General features: G+C 39.8%; 1 protein-coding gene across 12 annotated transcripts in view; it reads left to right on the forward strand.

The window, feature by feature from the left end:
* Window positions 1-17,704, forward strand: part of LOC147151401 (uncharacterized) — a 144,444-nt gene that overhangs the window by 50,883 nt on the left and 75,857 nt on the right. For 10 of the 12 annotated variants that reach the window (XR_015084783.1, XM_086022633.1, XM_086022625.1 and 7 more), the window contains one exon: window positions 10,901-11,019. The exons of 1 other annotated variant lie outside the window; for it this stretch is intronic. Coding sequence is in view for 9 of the 11 variants with exons in the window: in XM_086022633.1 (XP_085878759.1) it covers window positions 10,901-11,019 (119 nt within the window). In the remaining 2 variants the exon portion in view is untranslated. Of the gene's footprint in view, window positions 1-10,900; window positions 11,020-13,448; window positions 13,595-17,704 lie in introns of those variants that run through there. One more of the 12 variants, XR_015084789.1, reaches the window with a different exon arrangement.

Here is a 17,704-nt window from a genome sequence, read left to right on the forward strand (position 1 = left end):
ATTCAATTGACAAAAATCCCATAACTCCACAGTTAAGTATTGTCATCACTTAGCACAGGACTGACATATCATTATAGATTGGACCTCACGTATCGTCAAGTCAACATCATATATTTAACTTATAAAGAGAAACACTTGCGACTTTTCTCTTTCCAAACTATTTCCAGAGAGCTGAAAGAGCTCGTGGAGATTATTTATGATACGACGCCCTTGGGAGCAATTTACTGCAGCGTCGATTTTGATACAACACCTTGAAATTGTCTGTGATGTAGAAAATCCGATAAAGATTCATACCTGTTCTTTGGAGCCCATGTTTTCCCTCTTAAGGTATACATAATTCAAATGGAACCTCACACGAACCGAATCGTTACCGCCACGCAGAAGTAGTGATTCTACCATTGCATTTGCACCTTTTTGTGACATTAAAAAGTATCCTGTCAGATTGTTAAATTGTGTAGTCATGTTACTCGATTATTTGGCATGTTCTACTCCACTGACTTGATTTGCGGTTCTAAGTCTGTCTCCCTTTACGGCTGGACAGTCATCGAATGTCCAACTATCTGATGTGTCAGTACTTTTCCCACAACTTTCTGTTCTGTAACAAGAAGCTGACTAGCAAATTCACAACATCCCCGCATTCTGGTTCAATTAGAACTGGCATATTATTTTCAGTCCTCTCCATCTTGCTGTTCACATTTCAACATCATAAGACTAAGACGGCACAAAACAATTGATCAACAGTACCAACAACAAACAGGATACTGTTAGAAGGAAGTGGCGCTGATCTTAGAGTGTCACAGAATGTCATCTGCAGCTGGACAGAGATACAGGGAGACTGGTGGAGTCACAGAGAGGCATAGAAGTGGATAGCCCATTTTGCCATTTAGCTTCTTGTGAGAGAGCAGCAAGTTTTGCAAAAAGGCCTAAAGTTTGACTTTGCATTCCAAATTTTAGAGGTCAATTTAAATTACTCTTTAAAGGTTTGAGTGCATTTTAGCTTCATCCTGGAATTTCACCTCTAACCTCTTGCGTAAAATACAACAAATGCCGGATATTGAACTTGAACCAAAACCCATCAAAGGCAATGATACTTTAATTACTGATCACTAGGCACTGGTGTTTGTTTACTCCATGCAAACAAACGTTCTGCTTTTTTAATCTTTGGATCTGACCCAACTTTTTGGCATCCCACCACACATTATGATCCGAGTTGGTACGACTTTGACTTTCTTGTCAACACAAATGGCAAATGCCAAAGAAAGAAGGGAGAACGGTTGGGACGCGTCTTGCTTGAATTACGAAGTAACGGCATGCGTGACCAGAATTAATGGGCCTTCAAAGAGGACAAGTGGTTGAGAAACAATAGCGGTCGCGTGACAGTGTCATCCACATGAAGACATGAATTAGAAGGAACCAAGACACAGCATTTTATCAGGGTGCAAATATGCAAATATCTGGAACCTTGAACTCCAATAAAACGGCCTTACACACATACCGACAACCTGGTCAAAGTTGAATATTTCCTGATGTATCTTAAGGTTATGCACAGAGATGATACATTAGAGAGTATATTAGAGATTATATACCGGTATATTTATTATATAAGGTATGTTAAATTATCCTGGGAGATTTTCTCATGGTGTAGGGTGTGTTAAGAATGATTTTTCCCATCCAAGTCAGCAAAGGTCCAATTTTTGGATATTATCGAAAGATTATCCTGAGCCTGTGGTGTTGGTGAGGGGGTTTTCTCATAAAAATCTGTGAATTTCTGATTATTGGATGCCTCTAAAAATTATCCTGAGAGATTATCTTTGGATGTGAGGCATGTTCCGAGTGATTTTTCCCATTAAAGTCATCAATGGCCCAATTCAGAGTCAGAGTTCTCGAAAAGATTATCGTGAGCAATTATGTGCCGTAGGGTGTGTTAAGAGTTAATTTCCTCTCCAGCTCTGTATATATGTATATATGTGTATAACCAGGATCCCAAAGCAAATTATATTTGACTTTAGAGGTTCCATATATGTTGTTGTTGTTTTTTTTAACTGAGGGAGACATTTAACAATGTCAGGAACTTTATGGTATTTACTGTATCTCCAAATTGTATGTGTCAATAAACGTGTAGGGGGGAGGTGTCTTTAATTTAGTTTATGGATGTTAGTCATAAAAGGACTTAATGTTCATTAAAGTCAGTTTACCACAAACGTCTTCTGGAATAAAATGCTGGAAAGCTCAATCAACCACAGTAACACATTTGATGGGTATGGAAAAAGCTAAATGTCTGTCCTCATCAGAATGCACATGGACTATATTTTCCTCACTAGTATCTCCATATTCTTTTAATATGGAATGTAATCAAATGTATTTAGAGATATATTTTCATTCAATTTTCTAGATATCATCCCATGCACTCTAACGTGTCTCCAGGTGCAGTGTCTCTTCGGAGCTGTGAAAGTGATTAACTTCAGATTTTTTATTTTTATTTTTTTAGTGAGAGGGTATTTCCTGCTGCTGACACATTCGAATAAATGATGTGCTGAGTTGCGGTGCCCCTCTGTTTTTACAGTGGCTCCGCTCGCAGTACAGTAATCCGGAGCCTCTGATTTATTTCGGTTTCTTGGAATCCGGCCCACATCCCTTGGATTAACATGTGTCTGAAAGCAGATTAATTCAGGACTGGTTGAGAAGATGGTTGGAGGAATCGGCGCCATCATTTTTTGCATATTTTACGTGATCTGGCTTGATGTTACAGTGAATAATTGTAAACCAAAAAAAAAAAAGACCATGAAATAGAAAGGACTAATGCAGTGTTTCCCAACCTTTGTTGAGCCAAGGCACATATTTTACATTAGCAAAATATCACGGAATGCCATCAAACAGAAAGTATGTATAGCTAATAGATGAACATGTCTCATTTTACTCGCAATTGTACTTACTCAGAGTGAAATTATTATTTATTATTCCTCATGGTATTTAACAGATGAATAACATTTGTAGATGTGTGAAAGAGGGTGCAGTGAAGCTAACCTCAGCACACATTAAAGTACCAATAGCCCCTTAAACACAGAATGTTCAATTCTGGAAATTTCTGGCTTTTCCCTAGTCGCCAGTCAAGGAAGAATCAGAGCTGTAATAGAGCTGGTGTGGATTTAAACACCATACACTCACTTTTCCCACCCTCTTTGGTTGAAAGCAGTGGTGATTGTTGAGTTTTTTTATACGTCACACCTGATGCTGGCTTTCTTGTGACGCTATACAATAATCCCAAGCGGACCGCACCCTGATGCAAATCGCGCTACATCCCAGCTAAAAATACAGTATGTGTAATTGCCGATATTATTCGTTTCAACTGAACATGTATCACAAACTTATCCCATAACAGGGATCAACATAACTAGTTGAAACGAGGCATTTTGATAAATATTGCGTTTGTGTAATAAGAGTTAATCCACCTGTTTTTAGCCATCTATGGCGGCGGCCATTTTGTCACTTATGTCGACTGAAGATGACATCACAGTTGCTCAAGGCTCAGGTAACGACCAATCACAACTCACCTGTTTGCTGAAGCTGAGCCACGAGTGGTCGTTATCTGAGCCCTGAGCATCTGTGATGTCATTTTCAGTTGACAGAAGTGACAAAATGCCTGCCCCCTGCGATGGCTAAAAACTGGTGGATTTTGCTGCTAGACGCACATTCCACAAAAGCAATATTAATCATATTGCCTAGTGGGCCTGCATAGAACATATTCTTGAAAAAAATATGTTTGGGTTGACTTATGCTTTAATGAAGAAATCTAAATACTGTATCTTTTTTTCAGAAGGCTTGTTACAGTATGCCAAAAACAACAGTTTGATACCATAATGCAAAACATATTTGTTTTTTTCTGGAACAGATTTAATGATGGAAAAGGGATGAAAAAAAACCCCCAGTTAATTACCCAGTTAATGAAAAAAACATCATAAATTAACAAAATACTGTACAGTAATGCCCCGCAAATAGCGAGTGGAGAATAGTGAAAAACTTTGATACCTGGCCTTAAAATGTGAAATTCAGATATTGGTATTCAAACAATAAATATACCCAAAACTATGATCCCGAAACACTTAGTCATTTCAAACCCACCTTATACCCTTAAAAATGGCTTACAGACAATTTAATTTACCAAACACTCACCAGTAATAATCCAGGCAAAATTTAGCCTCTCCCAAAATACAAATATTGTCTCTGAGTCAAGATGGATCACTTCAACATACTTTGTTGTCAGTATTTTCCTGTCTCGCTTTGACGGCATATTAGGGCATTTCATAAATAGCACAAAAAATGCGGATCGGTGAGTTTGTGAATAGCACACAGGGGATTACTATTGTTATGGCTCTGAAGCAGAAATTTTGTGCGTGAAAAAGGCTTCTTATTCACTTTCTTGGTTCACTTCAGTCTCTGGAGTTGTTTTTTTTTTTTGTCTCCGGAAGCTTCTAAAGTTCACTTAAGGCTGCTTTTTTGTGTTCTGGGGTCTACCTGCCCACACAATTCCCACCAAGACACAGCCTTTCTATTTTCTAAAAAACAAGAACATCAATCAGTCCTCAGATCATATCAATAGTAACAGGTTGAAGATTGCATCCAAACGTGTTCTTTCCCACAATGAACACGAGACTCCCGCATGTACTGCACAACCTCGAATGCTTGACTATGAGCTGACAAAGTTTAAACCACAGGTTGTTATGCGTCAGTAATTAATTTAAATTACACAGCTGAGATGTCGCTTCCAATGAAAACGCATTGAAAATCATGAATGGATTAACTCCAATTATTTCTTTAATAGTTGTTTTTCCAGTCATGCGGTAGCTCGTCCCCGTGGGTGCGTCTTCATCGGGGTCAACTTGCAAGCCAACGTCTCCATTTGCCATCAGATGTCAGTTTTGGATCTTTGCAAAGCATTGGCGGTTTTTCTCAGCGTAAACTGATCCGACGGGGTGTTCGGAGATGGCTGCTTGGTGTGATGCCAGTGATTTTATTATTTTTTTTTAATAGAAGGTATTAGTGCGAAAGTCCCAGACAAGACGGCTGCTCTTTTCCATCTATTACAATATCGAATATATAATACGCAGGCATCTTGAAACTAATTCCAAACAAGGTTATTATAGCGAGCGAAAACTAATGTACTGCTAAAACGAAAATTGAAACATGTTTGTTAATTAAATTGAAATAAGAATTGACAATGCTTAAAAAAAACTATAACTGAAGCTACATTTTATGTTTACAAAACTAACTAAAACTAGCTATAAGTAGAGTGAAAATGTCCTTTGTTTTCATCGTTGTCAATTAATTTAATACATGAGCCTTTATTTTAAATGTATTTATTTTGATATTGCAGCACCGCTTTTAGCCGGAAGATGGAAGGTTGAACAGTTGTCTGGGAGTTGTCCTTTTCCTCCGTGTTGCCTAGAAGTGATGTAATCTAGCGGAAGCCAATAAAAAAGCGCCACGAGAGGATTTTACTCAGAGGCAACAGCCGTGCTTACAGTTTGCGTGTTTGGATTGGCATGGCTGTTTTTGACACTTAACTCAGCCCGAAACGCCACGCTAGGTAACAAGTGTTTTCCTTTTTTTGGTTCATATATGAAAAAATATATATATTAAGGAAAATTGTACACCGTATAATACTTAACATGAATTCAAGCCACAAATACAGTTTAGAAGTTGGCAACTTGACAAGCAAGAGATGGAAAGTGAGACCTTGCTAGTCCTAGATTTCTAGAAGACGTTAGTGTTGTGATGCATCTAAATTTAGAAGATGTATTATGCACTGAACTCATTGTACTTCAAAGTCTATACAGTACCTGTATTTAATTTACAGATTGTTGTTTTTAAAATAATGTTTTTGTTGCATTTTTACTACTCAATACTTTCTGTGATGTTTTTTTTTTTTTTTTTTAATCTGGCACACTAGAAATTCACAAAAAATAATTAAAACAAACTAAACCTAATAGAAACTAAACTAAAATTAAGAGTTTTCGAAAAAACTAAAACTAATAAAAATTACGGAACTAACAAAAAAAAAAAATTAAATGAACTTCATTTAGAAAACAAAACTCAAAACGAAATAAAAACTAACTACTGGTATAATGAAAATTTCAAAACTACAGTATTACAACCCTGTCTGGGTTAGGCTCTGTATAGATAAATGAATGCCAAACGTGTCAAGTACCATAATTAAAGTGCTACATTTTCTTCTCACATAAAGACACAATTCTTAACAAAGTTAAAACAGCTCTACCAAATTGAAACCGACATTATGATAACATAACATAACATACCTGTGTGTGTTTTCTAACACCTTTCAATTGGCCGATTGATAATGTTTGTTCTTGTTAAGAGGTGAATGGAGTTGGATGGTAGAAGGTGCTAGTGGGAAGTTTACAGGGTGCTTTTAAACGCCTCAGAAGGTTTTTAAGGAAATCCATAATTGTCGTTAATTATCCGGGTTGGTGGTGTTTCCACCAATGCTGATGGAAATGCTGGAATGTGCTGACCCAACCAAGCCAATGGAGCACTTGATGAATGAGTTGAGCAAGACTGTGGTGGGTGGGGGTCTCTTCTTAACAAATTCTGCCAAGCCAAAGAGGATGGATAATCTTCACAATATCAAACCAGCTCTCTCGTCGGGATCAACCACACATTGCGTGGGTTGGCGCTCCATATATTATGTCAAACATAGCCGCATTGTTACATGAAAGCAACAGACAATCGATTGAAAACAAGCACAAATCTGGTTCGGCTTGAGCCAGCATTTGATGAAAAATCCTGATCGGATGGGGTTGTTAAAAAACAACAACAAAAAACCAACTTGTTTTTCTCCCCCAAATCATACCGCAGTTTGCATGCCATGGGGGGAAGACAACAAAGCTTTGCGAATCACAACTGACCAAGCGTGGGAGGCTGTGGAGAAGTTGGCAAATAATTGCATATATCAATGTCAGTGCCAACATCATTCTCAAGCTTTGGAGGAAGCTTACCAGCAGCGTGTAGCCGCCCTGGTATTTGTTAAGTTGCCACCATGCCAGTCACGAATCTACAGAGCTGATACTTAGTATCCAACTGGGTCCATGTGGTGTTCTTTCCCAATCGCGTGTGATTCCCTCTGGCGCTGCGGTAAACTGAAACCGTTTCTCCCGGCCTCATCAGTCAAGTGTCTCGTTGTGACCCAGACATGTTATACTTTTGCCGAGACTTCCAAAAGCCACACTTTGGCAAAGATGGTAAAATGACTTAGACTGTGTGCTTAAGTAGAAGTACGCATACTTCCTCTGCACACTAAATAGTTTCCCTCTCTTATTAGCTTATTGTTCTAAGAAAATTCACGACATATTGAATGTAGCCTTGGTTTGATTTTTATCAAATTGTGTTCCTAGAACTGAGTAGGGTAAACACAAAATGCTAAATAAGCGAATGGTAACTGAAAAAAGAGACCTTATTTTGATGTGTTTTTTTCAGATCAAACAGCATTTTTGAGGACAGAAGCTGGTGGTTTTTAGGCTGTCACATGACAATTCACGAATTACATTGTCAACAAATGTTTACTATATTTTTTAAATCAGACATGCAATTAAACTTGTTTAGTTTTTTGTGCTGATTCGAATCTGCCCTCGGTTTTTCTCTAGCACCTCAGGTTTTCATTAAAAAAATAAAATAATAATAATAATAATAATAATCTATTTAATATAGTAATATATTTAGTAATATTTATGAATTAAGGTGTAAGTTCAGCAACGTAACAGCTGTAAATTACAATGCATTGTACAATTGCGCAACCTTTTATAAGTCAAAACGTAAAAACAAAAATAAAAATATCTAAGAAAATCTGTTGCGCTAGAAAAAAAGTAAAAACATTCTTGAACTCACTGTCCAAAATATGTTTCAGGACACATACAGCCCTATCTGATTTAAATTTGTTTTTGACTAGTGTTATTCTTTTAGGCATCATCGAGCAGTTCTCTTAAATTCGATCTTTGTTCTCCAGATCAGTTGCAGCAACAGTTTGGCAGATAGTGAACAATTCTTAAAAAAAGCGGCTTCAAGCTGTTTATTGCCACTCCCAGTTGAAGTTTACTGTCAAACTAAACAAAACAAAGAGTAACTAATTGTGTATTTAACCAGTCCACTTAATTTTACCACCAAAGAGTTTGCTAGCCTAATGCTAACACAATGCAAAACTCCACTGACAGGCTCAGGAATAGCATCAACATTGCGGCGTTAATCAATGGTTATTCAAAGGCAAATGGTGCAGCAACACATGTAGACAGCCAATATAATGATGCAGGCATAAGTATTATCTGTCAAAAATGAATATATGCTGCGAGCATCGTCTTTGTTTATAAGTTAAATATCGCTATGTAATTACTCGTGTGAATCAACAGCACCACTGTAGTCAAGTAAACTAAATACCTGAAAAGTCCACTTAAAAACAATAACATAAGTATTTGTACATTGTTACTTCCCACCTCTGTGGTTCAGAAAGAAAGGAAACGGTGTGAAGGATATAAAGTCCGCCGGCCTTCTACCGGCTGACACCTCCACTTGCAATGGGGATGGATCACCCGCACCGGCGCGACTACTAATGATGATGTGAGCGCAGAGGGCAGCGCGACGGCATCCATCACATCAAATGTTTTCTGAACTTTATGGATTATCTGCCACACCGTCCTAATCGTGTGCACATGTGGAGCTTGCGGTACAGACGGGGGGCCAGCCAAGCATAGCGGCGGCGGCTACTGTGACCAAGCACATTTCAAGACTCTTAGGGGAAACCTTCTCAGGTTCGTAGCTACACTACATGTCAGAGGTGGCTAAAACTCAGCTAGTCTGAGATTCCATCTTCTAAAAGAGTGGCTTCTTCCATCTGTTGTAGCATGTTCCCTTACACATTGCTTTACGGTGACTGTTTGGAAACTCAGTGTGTTATTTAAATGTGCCGTTCGGTTATTCAGAGTCAGTGGCGGAGCTAGGATTCACGGCTCACCTGTTTTCTGAAGCTGAGCTATGATTGGTCATTATCTTTTCAGTCGACATTTTGTCAGTGACAAAATGGCTGCCCCCAGAGATGGCTAAAAACGGGTGGATTTTGTTGCTTAGCTCATATTCCACAAACACAATATTTATTAGAATGCTGTGTTTCAGCTAGTGGGCCTGCATAGAAAATATTCTTGAAAAATATATGTTTGGGTGACTTCCGCGTTAAACGATTGTCGATGGGTAGTGGGTATTGTGGTGGTGGGTGCAGATTAGGCCTGCACAATGTGTCTTTTGAACATCGCGATTGCGATGAGCGCATGCGCGATAGTCACATCGTAGGACGTGCAATGTTTTAACTTTTTTTTTTCTTAGAACACGCAAACTTTTGTTTTGCCTCAAAAAAGCAGCAAACTACTCCGTGCTCTTACACAGGCTGTCTCGCTCACCCCCTCCTTCCTGCCAATCAGTCAGCGGCCCCTGCCCCTCCACTCTGCTGTCTGCTCTTATCAGGCGACATGGAGACGACGGCAGAAGCGGCAGTGGATTTAGTCCCCAAAAGAAAGTCAACATCCATAATATGAAAGTATTTCGGCTAGAAAAAGGAAGATTCAGAACAACAAAACATCCTTTGCTAACAGTGTCTCGCCGTTGTTGCTGCAATCGCCGTCACAAGCCCCTGTATGAGCAGTTTAAACTAAGAAGTGGGATCTGAGGTGAAACTTCATCTACTCCAGTCCAAACAGCACCGACAAATCACGGATGCAATATGTTTTACAGACCATTTTAGTTATTGTTATATTTTTGTGAACAACTCAGACAGTGAACAATACACCTGCTCTTTAAGTTTTAATATTTTTGTTCTAATTTGTTTACAACTTTTCTGCAGTTTCCAAAAGATTTTTTTTTTTTATCTTAATGTTATATTTTTGTAAACAACTCAGGCGCTAGTACACCTGCTTTTTATTTTTTAAATATTTTATAGTTTAGTTTAAAGGTGTTTATAACTCTGCTGCTGCTTTAGAGGTTTTTTATTTTCTTCTATTTTTTTTAAATGACTCAAGGGTCTAGTGCACCTGCTCTTTTTTTTTTTTTGTTTAAAATATGTTTAATGTCTTGCTGCTGTTTACATTGAAGTGTGAAATCCATCCATCCATCCATCCATCCATCCATCTATTATCTATACCGTTTATCCTCACAAGGGTCGTGGGCGGTAGGCAGGGGGACACCCTGAATTGGTTGTGTGAAATACAATGTTAAATAATCCATTATGTTACAGAGACATGACCTCTGTGATCCCTTTTGTATACAGCAATCATCATTCACAGGATGAACCCCCTTAGTCTGGATTAAACGATATTATATGAATACAATGATGTCATGGTGCGTTAACCAAATTATTCCCAATCAAATCTATTCAAGTCATCTGGTGAAAATTCTATTTTTAACATCGCAATATATATCACAACCCCCCCAAAAATCGCAATGTCATTTTTTTCCAACATCGTGCAGCCCTAGTGCAGATGGCACATTTTTCTAGTTGACACGCATGCGCCTGGTGTATTTTTCCATTTGAAGCTATTTTGCTGCCTACTGGAAATTGTTCGTCAGCTGAGATGGTGGGGGGAGATGTAACCCCCCTCAGGTGAATGCCACCCCCGTTGCACACCTTTGCACGTCCCTGAGTGCAACAGGAGGAGGTCTCATTCATTCTGAGCCAAAACTGTTCAGGCACAATTGTAGACATGATGTTTGGATTGATTGTTAGCCGTAGCTTGATGCTAGCTGCCAGCTGCCAGCTAAGACCACAGTTGGAATCAAAACAAAAAAGTTAGGAAAACAAAGAAGAAAACTGCAAAGATGACGTATTTTCGGACGGCTTGTGTTTTTGCAGAGCGAAACGAGGAGCTTCTGTGTGCTGTGCCAGTGTTTTCTGGCACTTTACGCTCGTTGAGTTGAATGACACTGCTACAGTTCGACTTCAAGCGTCACCTTCCGAAGAAATGCAGAGAGGTAGGAAACAGCTGGTCTATCGGACAGCGGCTGCTTTCTCCTGTGATGTTAGAACAGCTCGTTTATCCACCATCGGCTATGACAACATGGAAACCGAGCTCCTACTTTCTCGCTCTCTCCGGGTGTTACTCTGGCCTTGAGATCGGGCGCCCGTTGGAAGAATCAACAATGTCGAGGTCCCACACAAACATATGGGAATTTGTACCAATAGGATTCCCGTATGGGGAATTATTTAACAGCCATCAGAGAGCCAGTCTCCTCCAAGGCCAAACAGTTCTAGATAGGATATGCACCAAATTGTTCACCTTGATAGATAACCACCTCATGCACAAACCTTTGGTGTCTGCGTCAGAATCACTGTCATCATCAAAATGAAGTAGACAAATTAAACTCTGAGGACTTATCATAAGTAGCCAACAAGTGTTTCCATCTCTCCTTTTATACAATGTCCAATGTGTTATGATACATATCGGCTGTTTCAAGATTTTTGTATGTTGGGGTGGAGACATCCTTCAAACAAAAAATAAGTTAAACGGGGAGTTTCCACATCAACATTTTGAGAAATAATGGCATGCAATTTTGTGGCAGTTTCATAAGGCACAAAAAACCGTTAGAAAAATAAATGGTTAATGCTCACCAGAACATCCACTATTGTCATGCTCCCGCCCCCACAGACACTTTTTATTGCATTCGTCTTATTTGATTATTATTATTCGATGTTATTTGTCAGCATTCCTGTCTGCAGTAACTTCTTACAAGGTATTGTCATGATTGTAATTTTCTGACGCCACAGTGTGAGGTAAAGACAAATTGAAACCCTATAATTGGCGGAATCTTTAGGTGTGGCTGAGGAGTAATTAACTGGGGAGCATGTTTAATTGCTTCTGGTGTGACTTGACAACAAGAATTTGCAACCGTCAGACTGTCGTTAACTTTGAAAACGGATTGAGGTTTGTACAGTAAAGCAGGGTCAATCAGAAGCAGATGTATTTATAATTCCTCGTATGGAAGCCCATCCTGACTCAATAGTTTCTCCCTTTATTACACAGTCTATAAAACAATCGCACTACAGATCATGACGATCAGGAATCGACGGTTACTGTTCATTCCACAACAAACAAACGTGTTTGCCATGTGGATTCAATTAGTCAGCAGTTGCTTATCCAGACGTTGGCGTTCCATCGGTACCCCAGACCAGCTGTCCATCCGCTAATTTCTTTTCGTTTAGGTCCGCCTGGTCTTCCGAGAAACATCTACACTGTCTTCGCCCGCTAGTGACCAACTGTGTGGTACTGGTAGAGAGTTCACAGTTGGTTGTTAGGACAACTGAAAACAGCTGTCTGATGCACAGGACAAAAGTCCTGATGAGAGTTAGTGGAGGGAATCCAAACAATGAAGTACTGAAGCACTAAAACGCAGCATGACGGGTGTCTCGCATAAAAAAAAGGCAGTTTGCGGTTGGGTATTTTGTTAAAATGCGTTGGTGGATTTGGGCAGAACATGTGGGTAGGATCGTGGGAGGTGTAATAGCCAAAAAGTAATCCATACAGGGAAACGGGACAATAGTTATTTATTCCTATTTTAATGCCCTCGCATGTCAGAAAAGAAGAGCCCCAGTCACGGATACAATTGTCAGACGTTACTTGGATAGCTAGAGAACAGGAAAACACAAACACTATGAGCACACTTATGCGTGAGCTGCTGTCAACCACAGCTCATGCCCAGCCACCCTCACGCAGACATCACACCCCACCAGGCCCTGCCTCATTTTAGGTTTTCACATTGTCTTTGTTCAAATATTAACATGTAAAACATGCTTAAAGTGGAAGTCAACCCAAACGTAACTCATATTCCACAAACACAATATTAATCAGAATGCTGTGTTTCAACTAGTGGGCCTGCATAGAACATATTCTTAATATAAATATGTTTGGGTTGACTTCCGATTTAAACATATCAAAACACGTTTCAAAGTATTATTAAGTGCCTGTTTTCACACTCTCGCTCCCAGTTCTCCAAATAAGAAGCAAAGTGTTCTTTTTTCAAGCTATGCGTCATCCCAGTTCGGGAGGATGGTAAATAAACATTGTGTTTATGTAAAAAAAATGTTTAAAATCTGTGCGATAGCGGGGGTACCAACAATAAAACGGGATGTAGTCTACTATAATACTGTAAGTGTGTCTCAATTGTGTGGAAGGGAGAAAACAAAAACATATATAGAAAAAAAAAAAAGGTCTCTCCATAATCATGAATTTACACATCTGGAACTTACTGCATCTTCTGCAATAATCGGGGTTTCACTGTGTCTTGATGCAGAATAGTCCAGGTTCCAGTTATTTTAGCCTGAAGTCTGTCTGACAGCAGGATATCAACCCCTTGTGATTGCCTCACTAACATCTTTGCATCCTGTCCCTACAAATGATTTCCAGGCAGCATTTACAACACGCTGGATTTACAACAAGATTACGGGGCTCTCCTTTGACCCCGGGCTGTGCGTTAGGCAAGAGTCAACTTCCAAATGGCCTCCCCTCCCTCCATCCTTCCTAACTCCTCCATCCAGCATCCAGCCAGCGACTAGCATCAAGAACAATGGCTTATTCTCCTGCGCCAGTTCTCCATTACGAGGCCTGTGGCTTGGCAGCGCAGCCGTCCGCCTCAGATTTCAACCACATGTACTGTGCTCAAATCAAAAAGGCTACGTGCTGGCAGTTTGGCCACATAGCTGAGTGCAGAGAAGCAGCTTTAACAGAGAGGCAAAAGACAAGATGGAGTAAACAGTCAAACGGTACGCCGGAGAGTAGCAGGAAGTCACCAGGAGTAAACTTGACCAACATTACGGGTCATGACACGGACAGATTGACTCCCAGGGGAGTCGTTTTTGGAATGCAGTCAGGGATAAACCCCCTCCTCCTAAAAAAAAAAAAAAAAAGAACAAATCCAAGGGACAGTAGCATTTCATTGCAGTCCAAACACATATTTCTGGGGGCCCATCTGTCATCAGAAATACGCTTATATGGTCCACTCATTTCAAAGGAGCCAACACGGTGTGATATGAACGTAAAGGCGACGGTGATTTCTGAGCTGTCTCCCAATAAAGCCTCCATCATGTTGGGCTCTCGACTGAACAGCTCTTAAGCCAAATAAAACATGGACGTCAAAGGAAATCACACTTTTAATGTGACAACTCTAACTTAAATGAATGTACGCTGCAGACAATACAGGCAGAAAACATGATATACTGAAGCGTATGCTTTCAATGAGCCCTTATCTACGAATAGGTAGGTGTGATTGATACTTTGATGTTGTTTTTAGACATTTAACATGATCTATGCTCTATAATGCCTGCTTCATGTAGGTTATAACAAATACCTGGAAGACAGATGTGCAGATTTTCCATAGGAAAGGAATCTTTAATCAAAGTAGATGTGAAAACTGCCACGAAGGAGAAGAATATGTGCAACAAGACTAAAAACCCTATCGTCTGTTTCATTTGAGGCAGATGATGTGAGGTTGTGAAGATGACCGTGTGAGGGTTCTGTTTAAGTTTTTTTCCATAGACAAAATGTCCCTTTGTCGCAATTGTCCCTGCTCATCTAGAGCAGTTGTTATCGGCTCATCTGTAGTAACAGTTAAAATTTGTTAGTTTCTTATTAATTGATGTCTGTTGGGCTTAGAAGTTGTGAAGTGCCGGAGAGGAATCAAATTTCTGATTTGTGTCTCGCACTAGAAACAATGAGAGACTACTGAATGGGTTTCCGTCTGATTCATATCACATCTTTTCTAATATGAGGGGCGAAATTTGGACCCAGACGCAGACAGGACATGGAAATGGCAAAGTAAAAAAGTCGCTGTTGAGTGAAAAACACTTATGTCCAATTTTTAAATTTTTTTTAATTTTCACGTTAATGCGATGTCTGTAACGCGGAAACACCACTCAAGTAAAAATAAGAAAATTGATAAAAATGGACAAGTGTTTTTCACTGGACAGTGACAATATACAAAAATACAAAGTAACAACAGAGAGCAGGGCCGGATGCAGACCACAAAAAATACGAAGCAACAACAGAGGGAAGGGTTTAATTAATGCAATGGGCAGAGACAAAAGCTTGACCTTCTGACAATGTGTCAATGACACAATAAAGTTGACAACATTCAATGGCGTCGTCAAAGTAATTGCCAATTTGGCGTCATCCATTTGTTTAGGATTCCTGCTTCCTTTTAGGGCTCATTCGGACAAATTCACAGATTCAATATCTGGCATGGGTTCTTGAAACATTTTCGTACGTCCTGTTATGACAGACATGTCCAACCGATTTGGTGTCACTCAGTGAAACTCATCTGTCGCTCTGTCGAAAGTGCGACTCAGGGACTTTTGAAGCGTCGCCTTCTGTATCCCTAAAATTCATCCATTTTAAATGGGATACACACGCTTGCAAAACTGGTGCATTTTGTAGCCTGTTGAGAGCCTCCAAAAGGTCATAATAAAAACAGGTTTCAAGAGGGCCGTCTCAGCACACTCTGTCCAACTTGTAATGATTGGTAGCAGGGTAAAATGAGTCAAGTCTGAATAATTCACTAGCCAAAGGCGATATAAATGATGGAAATTGCAATATCTGAAACTCTATTCTCCGCTCAGAGTCCATTCGTACATCATCAGACACCCTGAAGGCAACAGAAAGCCATTCGAAGATGAGGTTAACCTAACAAAAGCAACTTGACACCCCAACAGATGGTCCAGCATCTCGAGGGGACGCTGGTTCCACTTTGTGGCCATTTACTCTCACTACGCGCCGCAGCATTGCTGCTTAATCTTAATTTCTCATCCAAACCAGCAGCTACCTCCAACCCCAAAAGAACCGTTTCCTTGCTGCTCAATTAGACGAAACCATCATACATTGGGGTTGAAGGTGAAGTGCAGCACTGGGGAAAAAGGGAGGGATGTAAGGGCGGGGTCCAGTCCACGAATATATAATGAAATGGGAGTGAATAAAGATGTGCATTCAGTCAGTGTCCTCTATCGGAACCATGTCCTGTTAATGGTTAGCATGTGTCTAAAAAAAAAAAAAAGTCCATGCTATTGATTGATTTCCAGGTGGAGTCTTTTGGAAAAGAAATCCTGGGTCGCATTCACTCTTCTTGGCATTGTAGCTTAGTGTTCACAACGCCGTTTCTACTGTTGACAAGAACAGTCAAAATGCTATTTGATGTCAGTTTTAAGTTGCCCTGTGTCTTTGTTCCGAGCGTGATGTGAACCAAACCACTTGAAAAGTGGACAAGGACCGCCCGATCAGACGCCTGTTGTGAATTTTGCCATTCAGCTTCCTGTTGCCCCTCTTGTAGGGACGTTTATGGGTTCAATCCTCAGCCCCCCCAAGATCCTGAATCTTTTTCCCAGTGAACCATCAGTAGGTGAATGAGGAGACGGAGGATTCACTCTGTTTTGATTTGGCTTTTTGCAACACTGTGTTGAGGTGTTTATGTCCACCGACGTTCCTGACATCTTCATCATTTTGATGTTGAAATGGTTTGCTTAGCAGCATAATAATACGTCGTCAGGCAGCAGTTATTCATTTTATTGTTCTAGATTTGTGACCGACAAGTGTTTCTCATTTCATAATTTACTGTAACTACACCGCGTTAATGTAGGTTTGTAATGGACTACGGCGCATTCCAACTTGCATACAAATTTGCCGCTGTGGGAACGGAACTTTGACATAAATCGAGGACCCCCTGTACACTCGAGATCATGATAAAGGTGTCGTGGATGCCGACTGACTTTAAATTGGCTTCGGGTCCACTGACAGGAAGGAAGAATGGGAGGATTTCAAATTAAAGAAGCTCCCCAGGATGTTCCCAATTCCTGAAATCCAATCCACATAAGTTATCATTTGCTAAACCAATTTACTTTAGTGTTTCATTTGTTTAACAGTCTCTCCTATTCGGCTGTTTGTCCATATATCTAATTTCGTATGTCTCAGGACAATCCTCGATTCCTCTCCACTCTACTTTTACTCCACGTCTCGCCCATATTTTTCCACGCTCGCCATGTAATTTAGGTCTACAATATGGGCTACAGTTTAACATGCTTTGGCAAACCTCCAAGTCTGACTACCGACGACTAACTCTCGACAGACGTCGACCACACCTCCGTGGCTCTAAAAGCTCGGCGTTATTTAGTATTGTGCGCAGCCGTGAAATTTATGAGCATAATCGAGAATGAAATGCCCCGATGCTGTAGCGCTGTGAAATGGAAAATTGCAGATTTGTATGTCAGTGTCTGTCAGAAAGAAAACATGAAAAAGGTTACCGGTTTATCCTTCTTTCCTGGGTTCCATCTGGTGTCAGAAATTCTTGAAAGTGTTTACATTTGGATAAAGTGCCAAAAAGTGTGGTCTTTGATAAGAAATAGCTATCTTACTGAAGCATTTGCAGAAATGTTTCCTCAATCAGTACACTATACTTTTTTTTTTTTTTTTTTTTTTTTTAACGTGGCCTCACACGTCTAAGTAAATATACTGTACATTTTTGCAGATATTTGACTTTTGTGTTTATAGAGAGTCAAACGTATGCTCCATCCACACACAATGATGAAACCTAAATTGTTTGCTATTGTTTGTGGTTCATCTGTCTTGTAGACGTGGTTTAAATTTTGTAGCAACAAAAGCAAACTCTCTTAGACACATGT

The sequence above is a fragment of the Filicampus tigris genome, chromosome 2 (assembly GCF_054856515.1).
Source record: "Filicampus tigris isolate MCC_2025a chromosome 2, RoL_Ftig_1.0, whole genome shotgun sequence".
Taxonomy (NCBI): domain Eukaryota; kingdom Metazoa; phylum Chordata; class Actinopteri; order Syngnathiformes; family Syngnathidae; genus Filicampus; species Filicampus tigris.